Source organism: Heteronotia binoei, chromosome 11, assembly GCF_032191835.1.
Source record: "Heteronotia binoei isolate CCM8104 ecotype False Entrance Well chromosome 11, APGP_CSIRO_Hbin_v1, whole genome shotgun sequence".
In the NCBI taxonomy this organism is placed as follows: domain Eukaryota; kingdom Metazoa; phylum Chordata; class Lepidosauria; order Squamata; family Gekkonidae; genus Heteronotia; species Heteronotia binoei.
In genome coordinates, this window is record NC_083233.1 from 11,856,923 (window position 1) to 11,884,132 (window position 27,210).

The following is a 27,210-nucleotide window of genomic DNA, read 5'->3' on the forward strand; positions in this document are numbered from 1 at the left end:
TATCCTTTTAACTGGAGATGCTGGGGATTGAACCTGGGACCTTCTGCATACCAAGCAGATGCTCTGCCACTGAGCCACGGTGGGTTCCTTGCGGTGCTTGGCGCTTTGCGGTCGCCCATACAGCAGGCCTGCTCGTTCATCCCAGCTTGAGCAAACGGAGGGATACAAAAGGGAAGAAGGGCATGGCTGGGGTCCAAGGGAGGCATTCCCTCTGCTCCACTGAGCTTATTCACAAGAACGAGCTGTGCAAATAGCTTTGTCCAAAGCCGGAGCATCACCGGGGAACTGTCGGTGGCATCTCCAGTTCACTGCCTCTCAGACATGAAAGCCTCATTCATCCTGCGGATGACAGAAAGAAAAGCCGAACTTTTCACATCAGCCAGCGTGCAGCCCGCTAGCTGCGTGGAGGGGAAGGAAAGCGACGAGGATCAGGTTAAGGTGTCTCTCCTTCAAATGAACACACGCAGCTGCCTTATGCTGAACCAGGCCGTCGGTCCATCAAGTTCAGTATTGTCTACTCGGCCTGGCAGCAGCTCCCAGGGTCTCAGGTAGAGAGGTCTTTCGCACCATCTACTGCCTAGTCTTCTTCACTGGAGATGCCGGGGATTGAACCTGGGACCTTCTGCATGCCTAGCTGAGCCTCTCCCACTCAAGTTGATGACCTTCCTTTGTAGGAACAAAATGTAAGGAGAAGAGCTATTGGATAGGACCAATGGTCCCTTCAGTCTGTCTCTCTGTTTTCCACAATGGTCCCCCAGATGTCTTTCGGAGACCCACAAGATGGTCATAGAAGCCAAAGGCCCCCCCCACACACACACACATTGTTATGCCCCCCTAAGCAAGAGGTACTCGAAGGTAGGCTGCCTCTGGAACCACTCCACCAAACTTAATTTTTTTTCTTTGTGTCAGAAATGAGAGATTGTCTTGCAGGGAAGAATCCCACCTGCCAGTTCCTAAATTATGACATCGTTCTAAAATGAGACAACTGGGAAGAGTTTCTAAGTGAGCAGCCCTCAGTTTATAGATGCCCGGCTCTGCTCTCATGGAGGCCAGGGAGTGGGGGGGCATGGAAGAGCACAGCGAGGGCCCAGGCCAGTTTTCATCCTTCTCCTCTACTCCATTTTATCCTCCCGGCAACCCTGTGAGGTAGGGCAGGTGGAGGGGATGTGACTGGCCCACAGTCCCCCAGTAAGCCCCCATGGCAGATCTGATGGGGATTCGAACCAGGGTCTCCCAGATCCTAGTCTAAGCACTGCACCCCACTGGCTCATGGTCCAGAATGTGACCTCGGGCTTCTCTACTTACAGCGATCTAGGAGAGGCCCTTCTCTGTTTGAGAGCCAAAATAAGCTGCCACGTGTCCGAGAGCATAAGACGGACCCAGGGTCTGATTTCAGCTCCACAGTTTCCTATGTCCTCTTTGCTTATGCTGTATCTGCAAAAGTTCTTTGTCTGCTCACAGCGTCGCCTCCTCTCCCTTGCAGATCCAGAGACCTACTGTGTGTTTCAAGATAAGAAGTACCGCGTAGGAGAAAGGTGGCATCCGTACCTGGAGCCCTACGGCATCGTTTACTGCGTTAACTGTCTCTGCTCTGAGGTATTTCTTGCAGCTATCCCGGAGGTCTTTTCTGTATTGTTAGTTGTAAATAGTTATCAAAATACTGGGTTTTAAAACGATTAGGATATGCAGGGTGGGGGTGGGGGGAGTGAACTGCTGCTGGCCTCATTCTTGTGGCGACCCAAGAGCCAGGAGGGGGGAAACTTTGCCCACCCACAGCCAAATCCCACAGTATAGCTCTTTGTCCAGCAGAAGGCAATGGGAGCTACTGAGGACTGCCAGGGCAAACCCGAGAACACTTGCCCTGGGAGTCAACTGTACTAAATAGACTTGAGTAAGTTTCTCAGCAAACCTGCTCAGGGCTTTTTTAGTCGAAAAAGCCCAGCAGGGACTCATTTGCATATTAGGCCACACCCCCTGATGCCAAGCCAGTTCATGTGCGTTCCAGTTCCAACCCACCACCCCCCCCCTGGACCTGCTTAGGAAAAACGGGCACTGGGCAACACTGCGACATCACTTCCGGATACATATCCGGAAGTCACAGCACTGGGTGATTGCTCTAGGAACTTCTTAGGTCTCTGTGACACGTCCTGTCCTATCCACGCTAAGATTTCTTTCTCTGCCATGCTGGATGTTGAGTTACTTTTTCACACACAAGCCTTTACTGGTATATATCAGATAGTAAATAAAAACAGTGTAGAGGTAACAAGGAAAAAAGGTACGTCAATCATATACATCTAAACATTAAGAAGAAGAAGATATTGGATTTATATCCCGGCCTCCACTCTGAAGAGTCTCAGAGCGGCTCACAATCTCCTTTCCCTTCCTCCCCCACAACAGACACCCTGTGAGGTAGATGAAGATATTGGATTTATATCCCGCCCTCCGCTCCGAAGAGTCTCAGAGCGGCTCACAATCTCCTTTCCCTTCCTCCCCCACAACAGACACCCTGTGAGGTAAATGAAGATATTGGATTTATATCCCGCCCTCCGCTCCGAAGAGTCTCAGAGCGGCTCACAATCTCCTTTCCCTTCCTCCCCCACAACAGACACCCTGTGCGGTAGATGAAGATATTGGATTTATATCCCGCCCTCCACTCCGAAGAGTCTCAGAGTGGCTCACAATCTCCTTTCCCTTCCTCCCCCACAACAGACACCCTGTGAGGTAGATGAAGATATTGGATTTATATCCCGCCCTCCACTCCGAAGAGTCTCAGAGCAGCTCACAATCTCCTTTACCTTCCTCCCCCACAACAGACACCCTGTGAGGTGGGTGGGGCTGAGAAGGCTCTCACAGCAGCTGCCCTTTCAAGGACAGCCTCTGCCAGAGCTATGGCTGACCCAAGGCCATTCCAGCAGGTGCAAGTGGAGGAGTGGGGAATCAAACCCGGTTCTCCCAGATAAGAGTCCGCGCACTTAACCACTACACCAAACTGGCTCTTAAGCAATTGGTCCTTAACTACCAGACTTAAAACTAAGGCTTAGGGTGATGGAATTTTGGGCACCGGTTTTCAGACAGTAAATAATGATAGCACTTAGCATCTATACAGCACTGAGCACTTAATCATCATGCACAAGGGCTTGGATCCAGTGGACTTGTGCAACACCTAGACCGGCACTGTCCTCTCTATATTAGAGGGCCCAGAAATTGGTTGGCCCAAATCTTGCAAGAGGGGCACAAGTCTGGCTTAGCACAAGTGGCTGCTGTGATCTTTTTTCTGCAGTTTCCGCTTGCATGAGAGCCCAAGTGCCAGCGGAAATGGGGCAGTGGATCCAATCCACTGTGTTGTTACTCATGATAACATCCCTGAAAGGTAGGCCGATACGTTTTACACTTGACATTGATCTATTCAGATGTCTGCCTTTCCTGATATCGAGGGTGACTCAAAGCAGCTAACAAAAACCAGTATTCACTGTCATGATAACAATTAAACAAGAACGCTCTGTGGCTTTTGCCTCAACTACGCTCCCTGCTATCAAAAGCCCTCCGTCTGAGGCCCAGTGGGGTATCAAGGTTAGAGTGCTGGACTGGGGTCTGGAAGACCCAGGCTCAAATCCCTACCCTGCCATGAAAACTCACGGGATGACCTTGGGCCAGTCTCACACACACTCAGCCTGGCCAACCTCGCAGGGGTGCTGAGGATAAAATGAAGGAGACCAGAAAGCAGGAAGCTGCTTTGGGTGCCCACTGAAGAAAAAAGAGCAAGACTCCAGTAGCATCTTAAAGCCTAACGGAATTTGCGACAGAGTGGAGCTTTCGTGAGCCACTGCTCTCTTCTTCAGATCAGCTGGACTCCCGAAAGCTCCTCGCCTTTCACCAATTTTGTTAGTCTTTAACAGGTCTGTGGCCATGGGGGGGGGGGCGGCTGTGGGGGCACTGCCCCCTGACTTCCAGGCAGGGCTTCTCCCCCCCCACCGCCCCGAATCCCAGGAGGGCCCTCCAGGAAACAGTCTGCATTTCTCTTTTTCTTTTTGCCATGACTGAGTTGGCAAAGCGTCATTAGTGGCATCCAGAGCCAGGAGAGCTGGGGAGGGCACAGGGAGGTGGAAGAAGCCACGTGGAATGGGCTGGGGGTGGGGGGGAGGTCAGATGGAGCTGCTGACTGCAAAGTGCCTAGATGGGGGAGAGGGAGGTGGAAGGAAATCTCCCTGCTTGCACCCAGGGTGCAGTCCCTTCTCGACTCCGAAGATTTAGGGTTGGCTGCCTCAACCTGGCCGCATTCAGAGCCTCCAGCTTTTGCTCCTACCCCAGAAAGTTCCTGAGAAATGGATGGAAAAGGCTGCCCCCTGACTTTTTAAAAAGCCCCCCGACTTTTAAAATCCTGGCTACGACCCTGGTCTTTAAGGTTCTCTTGGACTCTTGCCCTTTTCTACTGCTACAGACTAACACAGCCACCTATCTTGAGCTGTCTCCACCGGGGAGAAAGGCAGGGTATAAATGAAATCTATAAATAAACAGGACCGCTTTACATCAGGTCTTAACATCAATAATCTGCTTTCAGCCTTCTTTGTTCCTTAAATTTTCTAACATCCACCCTGGTGAAGTGTTCTGGTGAGCTGGAAAACCTGCACAATGATTTGTGTCAATGTATCCCCACTGAAAGGGATCCCACAGATTTTCATTCCTGGTTTTGGGTTTTGCATGGATCAGTCTGGCTGTTCAGCTTCCTTGGTGTTACACAGGGCTTTTTTTGTAGCAGGAGCTCCTTAGCATATTAGGCCACACACCTGTGATGTAGCCAATCCTCCTGGAGTTTACAGTAGGCCCTGTGCGAAGAGCCCTGTAAGCTCTTGGAGGATTGGCTACGTCAGGGGTGTGTGGCCTCAAATGCTAAGGAGTTTCTGCGACCGAAATAAAAAAAGCCCTGGTGTTATAGAACTACCGTTGGAAATGGGTCAGTATGGGACCTTGCCCATATTGCAGATAGGGCTGAAGCCAAGAGACAGCGGTTTGGCTCCAGAACATCGATGAATCAGGGAAGACCTCGTCTAAGGAATTCCCATGTGTCATCCTCTACACTACTTTACACCAGTAGCTAGAAGCCTGCTTTTGTGTTTGTGTGGGTGGGACAGTGAAATTACTAGCACACAAGGTGCTGGATGCCCTGATTTGGGAAGCCCAGGCTAGCCTGAAATCAGATTCTGGAACCTAAGCAGGGCTGGTCTTGGTTAGTTACTTAGATGGGAGACCACCAAATATTGCTATGCAGACACCTCTAAATGTCTCTAGCCTTGAAAACCCTGTAGGGTGACCCGGATGCAAAAAAAGGTGCCAGGTTCAAAAGGTTATTTTAGAAATATATTGTGTGCACACCAGCAATAAGCTTACTGTTCTTGATGTTCCATCTCTCTCCATCTTATTTCTCCCCATCCAAATCTTATGAATACAGTATACAGGATTATGTTCTGAGTCAAGGTACTGGCCCATCAAAGTCAGTAGTGTCTACTCAGACTAGTGGCAGCTAGCCGGGTTCTCAGGCAAAGGTCTTTCCCATCATTGACCATCTGATTCTTTAACTGGAGATACCAGGGATTGAACCTGGTACTTTCTGCACGTAAAGCAGCTGCTTTACCCCTGAGCCACAGCCACACCGATTAGGCCTCTAGAAGTGAAATCTTTAAGTGGGGAATGAGATGTCACTTGGCCATGCTGCAGAATGACTGAACAGAGGGCAGGATCCAACTAGATCCAGGAAACACGCGTTCCAATTGTTGCTCTGTCCCAGGAACCCCAACAGAATCTCAGGCGTGAAAGCATTTCTCAGGCTGCTTTCAGTTTAGAAAAGAAATGACTAAGGTGGGGCATGATAGAACTTTATAAAATTATGCATGAGGTGAAGGCAGTTGACAAAAGAGAACTTTTCCCCCTCTCCCCAAATGCTACAACTTGAGGGCACCTGATGAAGTTGATGGGTAGTAGATTCGGGATGGACAATAGGAAAATACTGCTTCATGGAGAGAGTGATTAAAATGTGAGATTTGCTTCTAGAGCAGTGGCCCCCAACCTTCTTGGCACCAGGGACCAGTTTTGTGGAAGACAATTTTTCCACGGACTGGTGGGGGTGGGGAGGCTGGGGGATTTGCTGCCCCAGGCTGTCCCCATGCCCACACCCCGTCCCTGCCCCCCATAGGGGTCTTTAAATGAGGAGTAGGCAAAGGTCTCTGCCTCATTCCGTGGCCCGGTTGCTAACAGGCCACGGACTGGTACCGATCCACGGATCAGGGGTTGGGGACCCCTGGTCTAGAGGATGTCATGATGGCCACAATCATAGACAGATTCATGGAGGACAGGGCCATCTGTGGCTGCTAGCCATGGTGACTAAAGGGCACCTCCATGTTCAAAGGCATTCAACCTCTGAATCCCAGAGCCAGGAGGGCACCTCAAGAGAAAGTCTCAGCCTCTGTGCTCTGTTGTTGACTGTCCAGAGGAACTGCTGGGCCACACTGGGACCAAACAACAAAAAATAACCATGATTTACCAAATTGCCGCTCTTATACAATCATGATTAATTATTAATAAATGATTTTATATTTTGTTCGCAAAGTCGAAAATTCATAGACTATTTCATATAAAGAGCCACAGAAATCACATCAATGTAAGGAATCCCGGAAATTGATTATACGCTGGTCTCGAAAAAGTCTTTTAAAGTCCCCGCTCCAGGGGCGGACTGGCCAGGGTGTCAACTTGCCCGATGGCAAGCGGGCCCCTGATGAAGTGGGGCCCCTTTCAACAGTAGACAATACGTTAAAAGTGTTCATGTCCTTTTAGTAGCTTAAAAATAGAATAGAAGTTCCAATATTATTCCTGTAATGCAACTAAAATTTGCATTGCGTTTAGGGTTGCCAACCTCCAGGTGGGGCCTGGGGATCTCCGACTTTTACAACTGATCTCCAGCTGGCAGAGATCAGCTCCCCTGGAGAAAATGCAATCTGTATTTACATTTATCTACTGCATACTGCCAGTAAAATGTACAATATATGTACACTATAATTACTATATATATATATATATATATATATATATAGTAATTATATATAATTTTGCAGAAGTTTTAATTGTACATTTTTTCCACTTACGTATTTTTTTGAATTTTGTTTTAATTTCTTATAAAAATTAAATGATAGCCTTATAGGTGTGGGTGGGCCCCCTTGACCTCCTGGCAACCAATATTTTTAGACCCAGCCCGCCACTGCCCCACTCCATACTCGAAAGGCAAAAAGGGCTTGTGCTGCTAACATTCAGATGGATGTTCATTAGTGGGTAGAGAAACCCTCTATGCCTCCTCCGATGGAGACACCGGTCTGATCAGAAACTCCGTTTCCAAGATGATCTTTGTCAAGGAGGAGTTTAGAAGCAACTCATAACTCCAATGTTCCTTATATCCTCCCACATACCAAGCACTCAGTCTTCGAGCCACATTGTGAGGCAGAACACTGGAGTAGATGGACCACTGTTCTGATCCAGTAGGACTCTCCTTATGTTCTTATGAAAAACGGGGAGATCAATGTGGGATCAAACAAGAACCCTTTGCAAGCTCTTGGTAATACAAACATAATCCTTGTGGCTCTCTTGCTCTTCCCCAGAATGGAAACGTGCTGTGCAACAGAATACGATGCCCAGCCCTCCACTGCTCTACCCCAGTCCATGTGCCTCAGCTGTGCTGCCCACGCTGTCCAGGTAAGACCTATCTGCAGTCCCACAAAACTTTCTGGAGCAGACCATTCAGGCCATGTTCGGCCTGCATTGTGAAAGCTGCCGTTTTGAGAGGTGCAAAAAATGTTGCAAGGGGGAAAAGCCCTTCCTTCCACTCTTTTCCTTCCATGCACACTCGCTTGTTTCTCCAGTCTGTTGGGAGGGGGGAGAACTCTTCCACATCGACATTTCCAAGTGCACGTCTGAGTAGGGTTGCCAAGTCCAATTCAAGAAATAGCTGGGGACGTTGGGGGTGGAGCCAGGAGACTTTGGGGTGGAGCCAGGAGAAATTGGGGGTGGAGCCAAGATCAAGGCTGTGACAACGCATAATTGAACTCCAAAGGGAGTTCCGGCCATCACATTTAAAGGGACGGCACACCTTTTCAATTCCTTCCTTCCATAGGAAATAATGAAGGATAGGGGCACCTTCTTTTGGGGCTCATAGAATTGGGCCCCCTGGTCCAATCTTTTTGAAACTTGGGAGGTATTTTGGGGAGAGGCACTAGATGCTATACTGAAAATTTGGTGCTTCTACCCCCCAAAAGAGCCCCCCCCAGAGCCCCAGATACCCGCAGATCAATTCTCCATGATTTTCTATGGGAATAAATCTCCATAGGGAACAAAAGAGTTCCCAGCAGACATTTCCCTCCCCCCCCCTGCTTTCTGACGACCCTGAAGTGGGCGGAGGGCCTCCAAACCGGGGGATCCCCTGCCCCCACCTGGGGATTGGCAACCCTACATCTGAGTGGGGTTGTCATCCCTCTACACCAGGGGTCTCCAGCTTTGGGCCTCTGGGTGCCATGGCACCACTGACACATTCCATGATGCCCACTAACTGTTTTTAGGAAGTGGGCAGGGCCTGGGAAGGATTTCTGATGGACTACTGGAGTTTTGATTGAAGAAGAAGAAGATATTGGATTTATATCTCGCCCTCCACTCTGAAGAGTCTCAGAGCAGCTCACAATCTCCTTTCCCTTCCTCCCCCACAACAGACACCCTGTGAGGTGGGTGGGGCTGGAGAGGGCTCTCCCAGCAGCTGCCCTTTCAAGGACAGAGAGCGGCCTACAATCTCCTTTCCCTTCCTCCCCCTCAACAGACAACCTGTGAGGTGGGTGGGGCTGAGAGGACTCTCACAGCAGCTGCCCTTTCAAGGACAGAGTCTCAGAGCGGCCTACAATCTCCTTTCCCTTCCTCCCCCACAACAGACACCCTGTGAGGTGGGTGGGGCTGAGAGGACTCTCACAGCAGCTGCCCTTTCAAGGACAGAATCTCAGAGCGGCCTACAATCTCCTTTACCTTCCTCCCCCACAACAGACACCCTGTGAGGTGGGTGGGGCTGGAGAGGGCTCTCACAGCAGCTGCCCTTTCAAGGACAACCTCTGCCAGAGCTATGGCTGACCCCAGGCCATTCCAGCAGCTGCAGGTGGAGGAGCGGGGAATCAAACCCGGTTCTCCCAGATAAGAGTCCGCACACTTAATCACTGCACCAACACTGGCTCTCCAGCTGCCTCTAGGATGTGCAGATTTTAAAAAAATGCTGCTTTGGCAGTGGCTGCCACCACAGCACAAGGATCTGCACCACGTTACTGAAGTCAAGCAATGGCAGTCATTTGGTGGCTGGCTCCGCCTCCTGCAGCAGCCATTTTGTTACTGTGCCCACTGTGTCATGTCAGAATTCCAGGCTCAAAAAGGTCGGGGACCCCTGCTGTACACAGCGTGACTACCAGTGGGCTTGCCTGTCTTGCTGCACCTCTACAGGAGGAGGGGCGGTATCAGCCAGGTCGCTTCGGCAACGCAGACGTGTTCCCTCTCCCCGACCTCCTCCATATTCCCCCTCTTGCAAACGGGGATGTGAAAAATGGCTAAAGGGGTGGGGCTCATATCTCAGAGGACAAAAGTATTTGCAAAATGCGTCCCTTTCCCATTTCAGCTCGGGGCTTCTGGCTGCAATGTAATCTACCGAGCCTTCTGGAGCAGAGCAAACAGACAAATTCCCTGCCTAAAAATAACAATGGAATGCTTTCATGCAGCAAAGCCTGTTATACACTCCATTGATGACAAGAGAGGCCTGTATTCTCAGGAGCTGTTTGGCTGGGGGTTGGACGAAAGCCTACCCACCTCCTGCCCTCCAGTTCTGCAGCTCCCAGACTTCCACTCATGTCATCGGTTGGCAGGTGAATGCCTTCCAAATGGGCCTGTTTAACAGGCACCGTCCGGTTGTCCTACTGGGCTCGACGTACAGAGACGGTTGAGCGTTCATCCAGTGCCGAAATCTTTGGTTCTCAGCTGTACGTTTTTGGCTGGCACTGTTGTGACTTTGGAACCACATCTTAGAACACGACTACTGCCCTTCTGGGGGAAAACAAAGGCTCTGTGCTGTGCGGGGAGAAAGGTGTTGCATGACAATCCTAATGAAGAAGTGCAAGGACATCAACATGCAAGCATGAGCATATGGAGCAGAGGCCCATCCGTGGCTATTAGCAACAAGAGATAGACGGAACGCTCTGTCTGGGGCAGTGATGCTTTGTATTCTTGGTGCTTGTCGGGGAGGGGCAACAATGGAAGGGCTTCTGGAATTCTGGCCTCACTGGTGGACCTCCTGATGGCACTTGGGTATTTTTTTGGCCACTGTGTGACACAGAGTGTTGGACTAGATGGGCCATTGGCCTGATCTGACATGGCTTCTCTTATGTTCTTATGACTGGGGCAGTGATGCTCTGTATTCTTGGTGCTTTTTTGGGGGGGGGGGCACAGTGAGAGGGCTTCTGGAGTTCTGGCCCCACTGATGGACCTCCTGATGGCGCCTGGGTTTTTTGGCCCCTGTGTGACACAGAGTGTTGGACTGGATGGGCCATTGGCCTGATCCAACATGGCTTCTCTTGTGTTCTTATGACTGGGGCAGTGATGCTCTGTATTCTTGGTTCTTGGGGGGGAGCAACAGTGGGAGGGCTTCTGGAGTTCTGGCCCCATTGGTGGAACTCCTGATGGCCCCTGGGCTTTGGCCCCTGTATGACATAGAATGTTGGACTGGATGGGCCATTGGCCTGATCTGACATGGCTTCTCTTATGTTCTTATGAGCTTGGGCTTTCTAGGCTTAGAAAATAAAAATGGGTTTTGTAACGCATGGCTTGCGTCCCACCTCCTCGAGCCTCTTCCTTTGGACCAAAGAAGAGCATCTAGCTTGAGGGGGTGGGACAGTAGAATGCAAGAAGTCGAGTTTCTCTCTCTCATAACGACTAGAACCCGGGGTCATGCACTGAAGCTGAAAAATGGAGAGATTCAAGACAAACAAAAGGAAGGAATTCATGCAACATTTAGTAAGACTGTGGAACTTGCTGCCACAGGATGCAATGATGGCCCCCAACTTGGAAGACTTTAAAAGGGGAATGGACAATTGGGGCTGTCAATGGCTGCTAGGCATGACAGACATCCACTCCCTCCAGTACCACAAGCAGGATGCCTCTTCCGTCAGTGACTGGGGAGCATAAGAGAGATGCTGTTGCAGTCGTCATGCCCCATGGCTTCCTAGAGGCAGCTGGTCAGCCAGAGTGTGAAGAGAGTGCTGGACTAAAGAGGCATTTGGTCTGATATAGTATGGAACTTTTTATGTATTTAGGCACATGGTTCTAAAAGTAAAATCCCCCAAACCAAGAACACAAGCCATGGAGAGAGAGAGAGTTTGTCATGGGTCATCGAGTCACAGCCAACGTAGGCGACCCCTGAGTTTTCAAGGCCAGAGACATTCAGAGGTGGTTTGCCATTGCCTGCTTCTGCATAGTGACCCTGGGCTTCCTTGGTAGTCTCCCTTCCAAGTACTGACCAAGTCCAACCCTGTTTAGCTTCTGAGATCTGATGAGATTCCATTTTTCCAGTTTGGTGTAGTGGTGAAGTGCGCGGACTCTTATCCGGGAGAACCGGGTTTGATTCCCCACTCCTCCACTTGCACCTGCTGGCATGGCCTTGGGTCAGCCATAGCTCTGGCAGAGTTGTCCTTGAAAGGGCAGATTCTGTAAGAGCTCTCTCAGCCCCACACACCTCACAGGGTGCCTGTTGTGGGGGAGGAAGGGAAAGGAGATTGTAGGCCGCTCTGAGACTCTGTCCTTGAAAGGGCAGCTGCTGTGAGAGCCCTCTCAGCCCCACCCACCTCACAGGTTGTCTGTTGTGGGGGAGGAAGGGAAAAGAGATTGTAGGCTGCTCTGAGACTGTGTCCTTGAAAGGGCAGCTTCTGTGAGAGCCGTCTCAGTCCCACCCACCTCACAGGGTGTCTGTTGTGGGGGAGGAAGGGAAAGGAGATTGTGAGCCGCTCTGAGACTCTGTCCTTGAAAGGGCAGCTGCTGTGAGAGCCCTCTCAGCCCCATCCACCTCACAGGGTTTCTGTTGTGGGGGAGGAAGGGAAAGGAGATTGTAAGCCGCTCTGAGACTCTGATTCAGAGAGGATGGCGGGGTATAAATTTGCAGTCTTCTTCTTTTTACACTGGTATTGAAATTTCATACTATTATGGTTATATTTTGATATTGGTTTTCGATCTGTTTGTACCGTTTTGTGCTGGTTACATCCTGTAATAAAGCAGTGATGGTGATACAGGGGCGGTTTGCTGTTGCCTGCCTCTGCATAGCAACCTGGGACTCCCTTGGTGGTCTCCCACACAGGTACTAACCAGAGCCAGCCCTGCTTAGGTTCCAAGATCTGACAAGATGAGGCTAGCCTGGCCCATCCAAGCCAAGGCAAGAGACAAACAGAGGTGGCTGGCCATTGCCCGCCTTTGCAAAGTGACGCTGGGCTCCCTTGGTGGCCTCCCATCCAAGTACAAACCAGAGCTTCTGAGATCTGATGAGATCAGGCTAACCTAGGCTGTTCAGGTGATTGTGTACCCAATGCGATTAGATCCTGTTTCAGTGTTGCCTGGAAGGATATGTGAAGGATGAGGGAAGCACTTGTTTCAGCATCTGCACCCTGGGCTAACAACTCCATTTTATGCTCCATTGTTGCTGGCGAGGGGCTGATTTGAAAAACAGTTTAGGAAGCTGTCTATAAGCAATTAAAAGAAGAAGAAGAAGAATTGCAGATTTATACCCCGCCCTTCTCCCTGAATCAGAGACTCAGAGCGGCTTACAATCTCCTATGTCTTCTCCCCTCACAACAGACACCCTCTGAAGTGGGTGGGGCTGGAGAGGGCTCTCCCAGCAGCTGCCCTTTCAAGGACAACCTCTGCCAGAGCTATGGCTGACCCAAGGCCATTCCAGCAGGTGCAAGTGGAGGAGTGGGGAATCAAACCTGGTTCTCCCAGATAAGAGTCCACACACTTAACCACTACACCAAACTGGCTCTCCTCTTCCTCTGGCAATAAAAACCTATTGCCAGAGGAAGGCCTTGGAGAGATCCCAAGTGGGGTAGAAGTCACTGTTGGAGTGGTTTGGACTTTGGAAAAGGTGCAGAAAAGGGCAACTGAAATGATTAAGAGAAGAAGAAAAAGAAGAATTGCAGATTTATACCCCGCCCTTCTCCCTGAATCAGAGACTCAGAGCGGCCTACAATCTCCTATGTCTTCTCCCCCCACAACAGACACCCTTTGAGGTGAGTAGGGCTGAGAGGGCTCTTGCAAGCAGCTGCCCTTTCAAGGACAACTCCTGCGATAGCTATGGCTGACCCAAGGCCATTCCAGCAGGTGCAAGTGGAGGAGTGGGAAATCAAACCCGGTTCTCTCAGATAAGAGTCTGCATACTTAACCACTACACCAAAATGGCTCTCCAAAGGGTGGAACACCTTTCCTATGATGGAGGTTAAAAAGGTTAGGGCTCTTAAGCTTGAAGAACATGTCTTGAGGACATGTCTGATGTTTACAAAAGTATGCATGGGATAGAGAAGGTAGAGGAAGAAATGATTTTCTCCCTTTTTCATAATGCAAGAACTTGTGGGCCCTCAATGAAATTGATGAGCAGTACGTTTAAAACAGATCAAAGGAAGTACTTCTTCACCCAAAGAGTGTTTAACATGTGGAATTCAAAAAGGGGCAGCAGCTACAAGCACAGACAGCTTTAAAAGAGGACTGGATAAATATCTGGATCAGAGGTCCATCAGTGGCTATTCGCCACAAGGCATAGAGAACAGTCTGGGGCAGTGATGCTCTGTATTCTTGGTGCTTGGAGGGCAACAGTGGGAGGGCTTCTAGAGTTCTGGCCCTGCTGATGGACCACCTGATGGCACCTGGGTTTTGGCCATTGTGTGTCACAGAGTGCTGGACTGGATGAGCCATTGGCCTGATCCAACATGGTTTCCCTTATGTCCTTATGAGCTGTAAGTGTTTTGCCACAGTCACTTTTGAGCTTGTTCAGTAGTAGTTTGACTCTTGGTGCCATTCTGGTCTTTTCAATCTGTTCATTCCCTTCACCAGGCAGGTATTGCAAAGACTGCCTAGTGAAAATCCTTTAAAGGAAGTCCCTGCGTAACTGGGACAAATGTGGCTATATCACAGGGCTTGTCTGCAAAGAACCATCTCTGTGTTGTGCTCTGGATGGTAGCTAGAAGTGTGATAAAGTACATATTGGAAGTTATCAAAGATTTCAGGTTTTCACGGCTGGCATCATCATTAGGGTTTGTAGAATCTTTCGGGCTCAAGTGCCGTGTTCTACTGGAGAAAGTTTTTCTTCCAGACGTTTCGTTCTCAGCTGCGGAGAACATCCTCAGTGGCGTTGCAGCCGGAGCAGGCGCTCTGACCTTCTTGGCTGCTGTGCATTGAGTGAGGCCAGGGCTGCTGGAGAGCTGCTATTTCTAGGCTGGAGGGGGTGTGGTGAGAGGGCAATTGGTTTGTGGATGTGCCCATTGTTTGGTGGGACTTATTATACATATTGGAAGCTTTCTGGTTCCTCGCAAGAGCCCTGTGAGGTAGATTAGTCTGCGAGGGAGATCAGTCTCCTAGTGAGCTTCCATTGGTAGAGTGGGGACTAGAACTCGAGCATCCCACATCCTGACACTGTCACCACTACACCGTAGCGGTTCTCATTGTTGGAACCCGTTGCCTGATGTTTCCTTTCCCAGGCAATGTCCACCAGGTGGAGGCATAGTTAGGTCATATCATGACAGCATCCTCAGAGGCAGAGTGGCCAGGTTCGTGTCCTCTGAGCCTAGGATCCGGTGGTGCTTGCTGTCGAAACATGTGAAAGGCCACCTCTGTGCCCAAATGAGCGACGAATGGTCGTTTTCCTTGGGAGAGGCAGCCTTAAATAGAAGCTGTGTACAACTGGAGTCCTCTGTGCAAAAGAGCTGAGCTTCTTAATTAGGCAAAGGAGCTGTAAATCAGAGCTGTTGATGTTTATGGCTATATAAAGCAGTCTGTACATTGCATAATGAACTCCCACAGACTGTACACGTATTATACGGTCATTGTTCGGAGCCACTGTACAAAGCGGATGAAGCAAGATCTCGCACGGTTTGGTTGCAAAATTCCCGACATGGCCTAATGTCTGGTAGGTTCGCTGCCTGCCCCCCCTGCCTCCACCCCCCCTCCGGCTCCTGATTTCCAGTTATAAAAGGGTATTAGTTACACAGCATTGCAAAGGAGGTATTTATTCAACATTCTCCAGAGGGCTGCCGGGTTACTCTTGCTGCTGATATGAGCAAATGTCAGACAGAATAGAATTGGGGGTGGGGTGGGGTGGGGGGCGGGGATAAGAAGGTCAACACGTCTAGCAATATGGGTGAATTGCGATAAATGAGAATGTTTGAGACCTAAAGGAGGAGGTTAGGAGAACAAAACAATAGGGACTGTCCTCTCTAGGGAACAGAAGCCATTTCCCGCTCTTGCTTGCCCAAGAAATAAAATCCATGGCAGGTGAAGTGATGGAGAAACCTGAGTTTTTAAACTCAGCCGGTGGGAAACTTAAAGCTGGTCCTTGTTCTCTGATATGGAGCCAGCAAAAGTGCAGTTTAGGCCATAATATCCTCTCGTTTGCCCGCTTTTTATTCCTTCCCATTTCAGAGAATCACTCCTTCCACAGAGATCCCATCCATCATAACGAGCAGCGAGTTGTGAGTCCAGTAACATACTAGAATCCAACAAAGAATTTCAGAGTATAGCTTTCGAGAGACAAAGCTCCCTTGAGTGATTTAATGCGAGGAACGAAAGGTCTCAAAAATGGTCTAGGTATTGAGCAGGAGGCTCTAATATAAATCCTGATCCAGACAAAATTGGACGGCCTGGGGGAGGGGTGTCACTCTTGTGTATTTTGGGTAGTGCGTATAGAACTGGGCACCTTGAATATTCATTAATTAAAAATTTCTCAGTCTGCTCATTAATGTGCCCCAGTGCTAATGCCTCCCGTACCATTATTTTAACTATTTTTAAAATATGATTCACCCGGTCAGTTGCCAATGTCTTGTAATGCCCTGAAACCTCTAGTAGACGTTTTATCGTAACACAATAGTCCTCTTTATTCATAAGCACGATCCCCCCACGCTTATCGGCAGGTTTAATTATTACATCAGGATCATTAATCAAACCCTTCAATGGCCATGCATTCCTCATAAGTCAGACTGCATTTTTACCAGTCGGTTTAGATTCCAACATCTCCAAATCTTTCAGAACTAGCTTCTCAAAAGCAATTGGCGAGGGACGGTGGCTCAGTGGTAGAGCATCTGCTTGGGAAGCAGAAGGTCCCAGGTTCAATCCCCGGCATCTCCAACAACAAAAAAAAGGACCCAGGCCAAGTAGGCGTGAAAAACCTCAGCTTGGGACCCTGGGGAGCTGCTGCCAATCTGAGTAGACAATACTGACTTTGATGGACCAAAGAGGGTCTGATTCAGTAGAAGGCAGCTTAGGGTGGCCAGACCGTCCCGGTCTCCCGGGACATTCCCGGATCTGGCCACCCAATCCCGGATCCCGGGCTGCCTATACCGGGACCATTAAAGGTCCCGGTTTAGGCAGCCCCGGAGCCGGTGGGCCGCGGGCGGGGAAGGCGGGGAGTGAGGGAGGGAGCGTCCCTGCGCCTGCGCAGGGCTCCTGCGCACGCGCAGGGACGCTCCCACCCTCACTCCCCGCCTTCCCCGCCCGCGCGCGGGGCCCGGCGGCAGTGGTGGAGGCCTCTCCGTGGCCTCCGCTGGTCGCTGGAAGCCCTCCAGAGACTCTGGAGGGCCTCCAGCGACCAGCGGAGGCCGCGGAGAGGCCGCGGGGCACCCGGCGCTGGTCCCGGAAGGCCTTCCAGAGCCTCTGGAAGGCCTTCGGGGACCAGCGCCGGCCAGCGAAGGCTTCCCCGCGGCCTCCGCTGGTCCCTGGAGGCCCTCCAGAGTCTCTGGAGGGCCTCCAGGGACCAGCGGAGGCCGCGGGGAAGCCGCGGGGCACCCGGCGCTGGTCCCGGAAGGCCTTCCAGAGCCTCTGGAAGGCCTTCTGGGACCAGCGTCGGCCAGCGAAGGCTTCCCCGCGGCCTCCGCTGGTCCCTGGAGGGCCTCCAGAGTCTCTGGAGGGCCTCCAGGGACCAGCGGAGGCCGCGGGGAAGCCGCGGGGCACCCGGCGCTGGTCCCGGAAGGCCTTCCAGAGCCTCTGGAAGGCCTTCTGGGACCAGCGCCGGCCAGCGAAGGCTTCCCCGCGGCCTCCGCTGGTCCCTGGAGGCCCTCCAGAGTCTCTGGAGGGCCTCCAGGGACCAGCGGAGGCCGCGGGGAAGCCGCGGGGCACCCGGCGCTGGTCCCGGAAGGCCTTCCAGAGCCTCTGGAAGGCCTTCGGGGACCAGCGCCGGCCAGCGAAGGCTTCCCCGCGGCCTCCGCTGGTCCCTGGAGGCCCTCCAGAGTCTCTGGAGGGCCTCCAGGGACCAGCGGAGGCCGCGGGGAAGCCGCGGGGCACCCGGCGCTGGTCCCGGAAGGCCTTCCAGAGCCTCTGGAAGGCCTTCTGGGACCAGCGCCGGCCAGCGAAGGCTTCCCCGCGGCCTCCGCTGGTCCCTGGAGGCCCTCCAGAGTCTCTGGAGGGCCTCCAGGGACCAGCGGAGGCCGCGGGGAAGCCGCGGGGCACCCGGCGCTGGTCCCGGAAGGCCTTCCAGAGCCTCTGGAAGGCCTTCGGGGACCAGCGCCGGCCAGCGAAGGCTTCCCCGCGGCCTCCGCTGGTCCCTGGAGGCCCTCCAGAGTCTCTGGAGGGCCTCCAGGGACCAGCGGAGGCCGCGGGGAAGCCGCGGGGCACCCGGCGCTGGTCCCGGAAGGCCTTCCAGAGCCTCTGGAAGGCCTTCCGGGACCAGCGCCGGCCAGCGAAGGCTTCCCCGCGGCCTCCGCTGGTCCCTGGAGGCCCTCCAGAGTCTCTGGAGGGCCTCCAGGGACCAGCGGAGGCCGCAGGGAAGCCGCGGAGCAGCCGGCGCTGGTCCCTGGAGGCCTCCAGAGGCCAGCGCCGGTAGCGGAGAGGCCCGGCGCTGGTCCCTGGAGGCCTCCAGAGGCCAGCCCCGGCAGCTCCCTCCCTCCCTCGTCGCGAGGCCGCCGCCGGAGGACTCCCCGCCGCCGCCGCCGCTGGATCCGCCGCCCTGGAATAAGGTAAGGGGGCCGAAAGCGGGGGGGGCGGGGGGCGGCCTTCCTTTCTTCCCTCCCTCCTCCCTCCCTCCCTTCCTTCCTTCCTTTCTTCCTTCCTTCCTTCCCTCACTCCCTTCCCTTCCTTCCTTCCCTCCCTCCCTCCTCCCTCCTCCCTTTCTTCCTTTCTTCCTTCCTTCCCTCACTCCCTTCCCTTCCTTCCTTCCCTCCCTCCTCCCTCCCTTCCTTTCTTCCTTACTTCCCTCCCTCCCTTGCCTTCCTTCCTTCCCTCCCTCCTCCCTTCCTTTCTTCCTTCCTTCCCTCCCCCTTCCTTCCTTCCCTCCCTCCCTCCCCCTTCCTTCCTTCCTTCCCTCCCTCCCTCCCCCTTCCTTCCTTCCCTCCTTCCTTCCTTCCTTCCTTCCCTCCCTTCCTTCCTTCCTCCCTCCCTTCCCTCCCTTCCTTCCTTCCTTCCCTCCCTCCCTTCTTCCTTTCTTCCCTTCTTCCCTTCCTCCCTTTCTCCCTTCCTTCCTTCCTTCCCTCCCTCCCTCCTTATGTTGTTATGTGATGCAGAGTGTTGGACTGGATGGGCCACTGGCCTGATCCAACAGGGCTTCTCTTATGTTCTTATGTGACGCAGAGTGTTGGACTGGATGGGCCACTGGCCTGATCCAACAGGGCTTCTCTTATGTTCTTATGTGATGCAGAGTGTTGGACTGGATGGGCCACTGGCCTGATCCAACAGGGCTTCTCTTATGTTCTTATGTGACGCAGAGTGTTGGACTGGATGGGCCACTGGCCTGATCCAACAGGGCTTCTCTTATGTTCTTATGTGACGCAGAGTGTTGGACTGGATGGGCCACTGGCCTGATCCAACAGGGCTTCTCTTATGTTGTTATGTGACGCAGAGTGTTGGACTGGATGGGCCACTGGCCTGATCCAACAGGGCTTCTCTTATGTTGTTATGTGACGCAGAGTGTTGGACTGGATGGGCCACTGGCCTGATCCAACAGGGCTTCTCTTATGTTGTTATGTGATGCAGAGTGTTGGACTGGATGGGCCACTGGCCTGATCCAACAGGGCTTCTCTTATGTTGTTATGTGATGCAGAGTGTTGGACTGGATGGGCCACTGGCCTGATCCAACAGGGCTTCTCTTATGTTATTATGTGACGCAGAGTGTTGGACTGGAGGGGCCACTGGCCTGATCCAACAGGGCTTCTCTTATGTGACAATACTGACTTTGGTGGACCCAAGCACTGATTCAGTGTAAGGGAGCTTTGTGTTTGTGTCTTCTAGTGCAATTTTGTTCTCAGATCCTGTATTTACTTCATCAGTATATGGGATAAGGCACTTTCTCAACTGTGCTGCATAATGCAGCCTATTTATTTTGTCCTGTTGGCTCTGTTGGCTCTATCTGCGCCACCTTCATCACTTTCGGGGTGTGGATCCCCCAGTGGAGTGGTCTCCCGACTCCCTCCGCCGGCTGTTTCTGATAGCCCTGCACCCCCTCTTTCATTTGATATGTGTCCCGTGCGGGTGCCACCCTCCCGCCGGGAGATGCCGCAAAATGAGCCCCCTTGAGGCTTATGGCGGCAGGGCTCGGGGGAAGCGAGCTAGACTGCTGTTCTTTTGAGGGGTTATAGAGTGTTTCGAGCCCGTCCCTGTGGCATCGGTCCCATCATTGTGGGGCCCAGGGGGCCGGCGCAGCGGCACGCTGAAGCAGCCTGTCGGTCACTTCCAGGTTCCTGTCCTGCATCTTGACCGGTGTTATTAGTGACAGGCTGCTTCGGCGTGCCGCTGCGCCGGCCCCCTTGGTCCCACAACGATGGGACCGATGCCACAGGGACGGGCTCGAAACACTCTATAACCCCTCAAAAGAACAGCAGTCTAGCTCGCTTCCCCCGAGCCCTGCCGCCATAAGCCTCAAGGGGGCTCATTTTGCGGCATCTCCCGACGGGAGGGTGGCACCCGCACGGGACACATATCAAATGAAAGAGGGGGCGCAGGGCTATCAGAAACAGTCAGCGGAGGGAGTCGGGAGACCACCCCACTGGGGGATCCACACCCCGAAAGTGATGAAGGTGGCGCAGATAGAGCCAACAGAGCCAACAGGACAAAATAAATAGGCTGCATTATGCAGCACAGTTGAGAAAGTGCCTTATCCCATATACTGATGAAGTATATACAGGATTTGAGAACAAAATTGTTTCCGGCGGTGATATTTGGGGGATTTTTGGGGACGTCACAGGAAGTGCTGTGAAGTCACTTCCTGTTTCCGGCAGGTGACGCGGGGGAAATGATGTCACAGGAAGTGATGCCACTTCCTGTTTCCGGTGGTGGCATGACATCACCGGAAGTGACGTCACCGGAAGTGACGTCACTTCCTGTTTCCGGCGGCGCGCGCGCCTCGCACGCGCGCACCCCCCCCCCCCCCAGTGTCCCTGGCTGGCCTTCAGACATTATGGTCACCCTAAGGCAGCTTCATATATTCATATGTTCAATTAACAAAGGTTCGCTCACATTTGGGATATATGCTGATTTGGGTTTAAATTTATTACCAAGATCATCATCAAAAAGAAATCTTAATTTAAGTAAACACATAAAACGTATAGAAATCAACCTGTGCGGTAAATGATAAATTTCTACTAGAGCAAAACCTAAGCCAAGATTGAGAACTCTACGTTCTGTATCAGTAAGCTTCCTACCAGATAAATTGACTATTAAGTTTACTAGGGTTGCATGCATGTTAGTTCCAGACATAATTGTAGCCAGGGCTTTTTTTTTAGCAGGAACCCCTTTGCATAATAGGCCACACACCCTTGATGTAGCCACTCCTCCAAGAGCTTACAGGGCCCTTAGTACAGAGCCTACTAGAAGCTCCAGGAAGATTGGCTACATTAGGGGTGTGTGGCCTAATATGCAAAGGAGTTCCTGCTACAAAAAAAAGCCCTGTAGCTTAATAAAGCCTTCAAAAGTAACATGCGTGTAAACGTAGGCAGCGTGTTGCCACTGTGCTCCACCTGAAGAGCTATGTGCTGCTCCTTTGAAGGACTTCCTGTACCTCCCTTTGAGAGACTTTCTTCTTTTGGCGCACAATACCTCAGCATTAACTTAGAAGACAGCTTCCTTCTCTCCAAGTTGCAAGTCCATTGGATCAACCAGAGTACATTGGATGAATCACTGTCTTTTTCAAGGACTGTTTATTGAAGGACTGAGCCTTTCAGATATTTGTTTTGGAGAGTATGTGGCTGGTATAAGTGATTTGTTATTTCAAGTGCAGTTATTTCCTGCTGCAAAAAGAAAGCTCTGTCCCTAAGGTATAAAGGTCCCAGATCGTGAAGGGCTTTCAAGGTTAAAACTGGCACCTTGAGCTGAACATGGAAATAAGCAGGGCTTTTTTTTTTTTGAGCAGGAAAGCACAGGAACGCGGTTCTGGCTTGGTGTCTGGGGGTGTGGCCTAATATGCAAATGAGTTTCTGCTGGGCTTTCTCTACAAACAAGCCCTGGAAATAAGCAATGAAGGTAGAGACCAAAGAATTGGGGCATATAACCTCCCACCCCACTACCTTAATATCCGCACTGCTGAGTTTTGAACCGGTTGTACGTGCTGCATTGCTTTTGAGCGTACCATGTAGAGCGTACGACTATCATCTTGTCCTGAAGGTTACTGTAGCATCGTAGTCAAAACCTCATCAACTGAGCAGCGATGTGCTGCTGTTCTTGATGGCTTTTTCTCCATCTCCTCTTTTCAGGCGATTCCCTCTTTTCCATGGCCAGTAAGGTCACGGGGAAGTCGTGTGAATACAATGGCACAACGTACCACCATGGAGTAATTTGTTATTTCAAGTGCAGTTTATGTTACAAGCTAGTGCATTTGAAAGACAAAAATATATTTAAAAAGTAAAGCCTGAGTATATAGTGTATAAGTATTCTATGCAGTGTTTTCTTGTGTTGTCCCGCCTGGGGATCGGCATCCCTAGTTTTGGGGCTTAGAGAGTGCTAAGCAACAGGAGCTGCTGTGGCTTATTCCCCCTGTGGGTGGGCAGCCAGCCGGCTTGGCTCTGAGCATCTTACAAACCTTCTAGGAGGCCCTGGGAGAGAATCATCACCTGTGCTGTAGTGACGAACAAACACATCCGTCGGATGCAACCCTTTCGAATGCTACGTGATGCCTTCCAATGAACGAGGAAGCAGGTTCTTTTTCACGCAAGCACTTGCAAATCTCACAAGTGGGAGGTGGCAGAAGAACATAAGAGGTGCCCAGCTGGCCAGACAGCTGGCACAGCTTATAGGGTTGCCAACCTCCTCCAGGTGTGACCTGGAGGTCTCCCACTATTTATAATTGCTCTCCAGTCAACAGAGATTGTCTTCCCTGGAGAAAATGGCCGCTTTAGAGGGAGCGCACTGTGGTATTGTGCTCTTTTGTGGTCCTTCCTCTCCCCAAACCTCACCCTCCCCGGGTAAATCTCCAGGTATTTCCCCACCCAGAGCTAGTCACCCCATTAGCCTGCTGTGTCACACAGAGGCCAAAAGACAAGACCCAAAGCCTTTCTTTCCCTGACAATGCCTCCTCCCCCACTTGTATTGCAAGGTTTACTGCAGGGATGTCGAACTCATTTGTTACGAGGGCTGGATCTGACATAAAAGAGAACATGTTGGGTCGGGCCATGTCTGGTTGGGCTGGGCCATGTATGTACCTATTTAAGATTAGGTAGCAGAGATAGAAATTTGAATAAAGAACACAGACAAATGCAAATATATATTTTTTAAAAACTTAAAACGTTAGCACTCATTGGTCTTAAATATGCTTTCTTTGTATTTCTCCCATGGGAGCCAGGGAACTGGGCAAAGGACGCTCTGGCTCTCTTTCCTTCCCCAGGGGACCAGGAAGGGGAGGAACCTCAGCCAATAGAAGGAAGAGAGGCTTGGCTCAGTAGCTCTGCTGTGCCTGGCAAAGCAAGCTATTCCTCCCCAAGGAAGGAGCCTCAGCCAATGGAGAAAACAGAGGTTTTATTCTGTAGCTTCCGTGCAATTGAGCAAGCCTGTTATGCAGAAGGAAGCAAGGTATAGGGAGAAGGAAGCAGATGACCGGCAGTTGATTGAAGGCCTGATAGGAGCCCTCCGGAGACCTGATTCGGCCCCCGAACTGCATGTTTGACACCCCCGGTTTACTGCCTCTAAATATGGTGCTTCCGTCAGAATATGCAGCCGTTTCTTGTGCTATTGCAGCCAGGATCAAACACCTCTTTGTTATATCAAAACAAAGAAACAACGTATTTGTTCCTGATTCATATGCAAAGGTACAGCATTAATGAACCGACAGATCAAATACAGCTAGGGAGACCAGCCTGCCGCTTTGGTGAGCAGCAGGGGGTGTAGAATGGGTGGAGGGGAGGATTGGCATTAGATGATGCCCTGATGTCACTTCCGGGTACATACCTGGAAGTTATGTCACAGCCTTGGGGGACACTAGGGCAGGGGTGGCCAAACCGCAGCTCGGGAGCCACACGTAGCTCTTTCACACACATTGTGTGGCTCTCGAAGTCCCCATAGCCCCATCAGCTGGCTTGGAGAATGCATTTAAAGTTAAAGCTGCTTTCTTTCCACCTCTCCCTCTCCCATCTATTTGCCTGCCTTCCTCCCTCCCTCCTCTCAAACATCTGACCATCATGTCTTGCAGCTCTCAAACATCTGAAGTTTATTCTGTGTGGCTCTTACGTTAAGCAACTTTGGCAACCCCAAAATTAGAATGTCAGATTAGGATCCGGGAGACCCAGGTTTCGAATCCATTCTCCCATCATGGAAACTTGCTGGGTAACCTTGAGCCAGTCATGCACTCCCCGCCTCACCTCCTTCGCAGGGATGTTGTAGGAATAAAACGGAGGAGAGGAGAACCATGTTATGCATTTTGGGTCTCCGTTGGCAAGTTCTAATGCCACTGCAGGACAAGAGTGTGAAGCAAAGTTTCCACTGGAATAAATCCCCTTCAGCCTTTAACAAAGATTTTCCATCTTCCACCTCGTGCTTTGATCTTTCCAAACGCCTGGCTGGCTAACACCACGTTCTGCCATCTGGGTCAGCCCATCTGGCTCCATGCGCTGTTTTCAGCTTGTGACCCAGACTCCTTGAAGGCTCCAGGAACAGTTATGATTAGTTACACATTTATGTTCAGGCTCCTGAGAATTTATGGTTTTCCAACGTGTATCAGGTTCAAACGGCTTCTTCGCTTTCTCTCCCTCTCCCGATCGTTGCTTTGCTTTGCGAAGTCACAAAAACTCAAAGTGGGGAAATGGGGCTTTTTAAAAAAAAAACCATGCTCATGCATTAGCTCATTATTTAACTCATGGTGGTATCCAAATGAGTGACAAGACTTAGTTTGCACAGAAGCCTAAAACATTAATTGTAGAAAACTCTTGCGTACTGCAGTTCAAAAGCAAAGGTCAACGTGGAGTAGAATTAACAGAAAGATCCAGCATCACCATTCTGATCAAAAACAGAGGCCCCCCCCCACCCCTCGCCATAAGTATTTTTAAGTTCCAAAAGCATAGTCATCATGTCGGTGTGCTGCTTTTCTCATCCTGTACATAGTCATGCAAATCCCTCCCTTCACTGCTCTCCTTTGTCTGTCTCCCCCTACCCTGCAACTGGTAGAAAAAGCCCAGCAGGAATTCATTTGTATATTAGGCCACACCTCCTGATGCCAAACCAGCCGGAACTGCGTTCCTGTGAGTTCCTACTAAAAAAAAGCCCTGCCCACAACTAACTTTAGATGCTAGTGGCAGACCTAAGGCTTAGGTATGGTTGCCAGCCTCCAGGTAGAGTAGGGTTGCCATGCCAACTCTGGGTTTGGAAATACCTGGAGGCTTGAAGGTGGAGCCTGGGAGAATGGAGTTTATGGGAGGGAGGGACCTCAGTAGGGTATAATGCCATAGAATCCACACCCCCCCCCCCCCCCAAAACAGCGGTTTTCTCCAGGAGAAGTGGAATACATGGTTAGAATGAGGCTTGAAACTCAACATCAGAAAAACTAAGATCATGGCATCCGGCCCCATCACACCTTGGCAAACAGAAGGGGAAGACAGGGAAGTAGTGACAGACTTCACATTTCTGGGATCCAAGATGGCGACCGTAGCCATGAAATTAAAAGACATTTGCTCCTTGGGAGGACAGCTATGGTGAACCTGGGCAGTATAATAGAAAGTAGAGACATCACCCTGCCAAGAAAAGTCCGTACAGTCAAAATGACGGTAATCCCAGTAGTAATGTATGGCTGTGAGAGCTGGACCATAAGGAAGGCTGAGCGCAGAAGAATAGATGCTTTTGAGATGTGGTGCTGGAGAAGAATCTTGAGAGTTCCTTGGACTGCAAGAAGATCCAATCAGTCAGTCCTTAGGAAAATCAACCCAGGCTGTTCCCTGGAAGGTCAGATGCTGAAGCTGAAGCTCAAATACTTTGGCCACCAAATGAGAAGGGAGCACTCCCTGGAGAAGATGCTGATGCTGGGAAAGACAGAAGGCAAAAGAAGAAGGGGACGGCAAAAGAGGAGATGGCTGGACAGCGTTACTGATGTAACAAACACGAATTTGAGTAGATTTCAGAGGATGGTGGAAGACAAGAGGGTCTGGCGTGACTTTGTCCATGGTGTCGCAAAGAGTCAGACTCGACTGTGCGACTGAACAACAATAAAGTGATGTTTGTAGTCTGGAGGTCCAGCCTCCACCTGGAAGCTGGCAGCCCTAATAGGGCCTAAAGATCTCCCGAAATTATAACTGATCTCCAGGTGGCAGAGGTAATTTCCCCTGAAAAAAATGGCAACTTTGGAGAGTGGACTCTAGGGCATTATATTCGGCTGAAGTCTCTTCCCTTCCCAAACTCCCCAGGGTCTGCGTCCAGATCTCCAGGAATTTCCTAACCCAGAGTTGGCAACCCTATATGCCTTATGTCTTGAATTTTTTCTTCAGTACCTCCAGTCCAAAAGTAGCTGGTGAGTCAGCATATAATCCAATTCAAACAGTCTGATTTGGTATAAAGCAATTTCATGCCTAAATTATAAGTAGGGTTGCCAACTCCAGGTTGTCAAATTCCTGGAGATTTTGGGAGCGGAGCCTGGGGAGGGTGGGCTTTGGGGCAAGGAGGGACCTCAGGGGGATAAAATGCCATAGAGTCCACCAGCCATTTTCTCCAGGGGAACTGATCTGTAGAGCCTGGAGGCCAGTTGTAGTTCTGGGCGATTTCCAGGCTCCACCTGGAGATTGACAACTATAAGAGGGCATTATTATGTTGCAAAGCATGGAAGGAGCCACGTTGTTAATCACAGAAATAATTGTCTGTTGCACAGGCCTGGACTGTTTCAGACAAACTTCAAGAAGCATCAGACGTTCATGAAGTTTGCAAGGAAGTCAGAAATTATCTTTCCAGCTCCTTACATTGTAAGCGAATATTGGACAGATTCATGAAGGAAAAAAGGTCCATCCATGGTTCTTTGCCATGATGACTAAAAGGGACCTCCATGTTCAGATACAGTCAGTTCTCCAAGGAAGCCTTCTGCCTTGTGGGTCTTCTGTGGAATCCAGTGGGCTGATGGTGGTAGAAAGTACCGTCAAGTCACAGCCGACTTTTGGAACCCCTATAGGATTTTCAAGGCAAGAGATGTTCAGAGGGGGGTTGGCTATTGCCTTCCTCTGCATAGGAGCCCTGAACTCCCTTGGTGGACTCCCATCCAAGTACGAATTGAGACTGAACCTGCTTAAGCTTCCGAGATCTGACAAGGTAGGGCCACCCAGGTCGGAGCGTCCAGTTGGCTCTTGTAGGGGGGCAGCGAAAGCTGGATTTAGATCGCCGTGCTCTAAAAACAGAGCTGGAGAAAACATCTTTTTCAATGTCTCCTTCATGCTATTGTTGAGCGATTTCTTATGCCACCGTAAAAACAAAATAAAGCACAGGAAATTAAGCTGCACGCTCACACCCACAAATACAAAAGCATTGGAG

The 27,210-nt window shown here is 51.0% G+C and overlaps 1 protein-coding gene across 1 annotated transcript in view; it reads left to right on the forward strand.

Annotated features, from left to right (window-relative positions):
- The window catches only part of CHRDL1 (chordin like 1), a 73,016-nt gene that overhangs the window by 5,295 nt on the left and 40,511 nt on the right, over positions 1-27,210 (forward strand). Inside the window, exons 2-3 of the mRNA XM_060250113.1 lie at positions 1,484-1,596; positions 7,641-7,734. Coding sequence (XP_060106096.1) covers positions 1,484-1,596; positions 7,641-7,734 — 207 coding nt within the window. The remainder of the gene's footprint in view (positions 1-1,483; positions 1,597-7,640; positions 7,735-27,210) is intronic.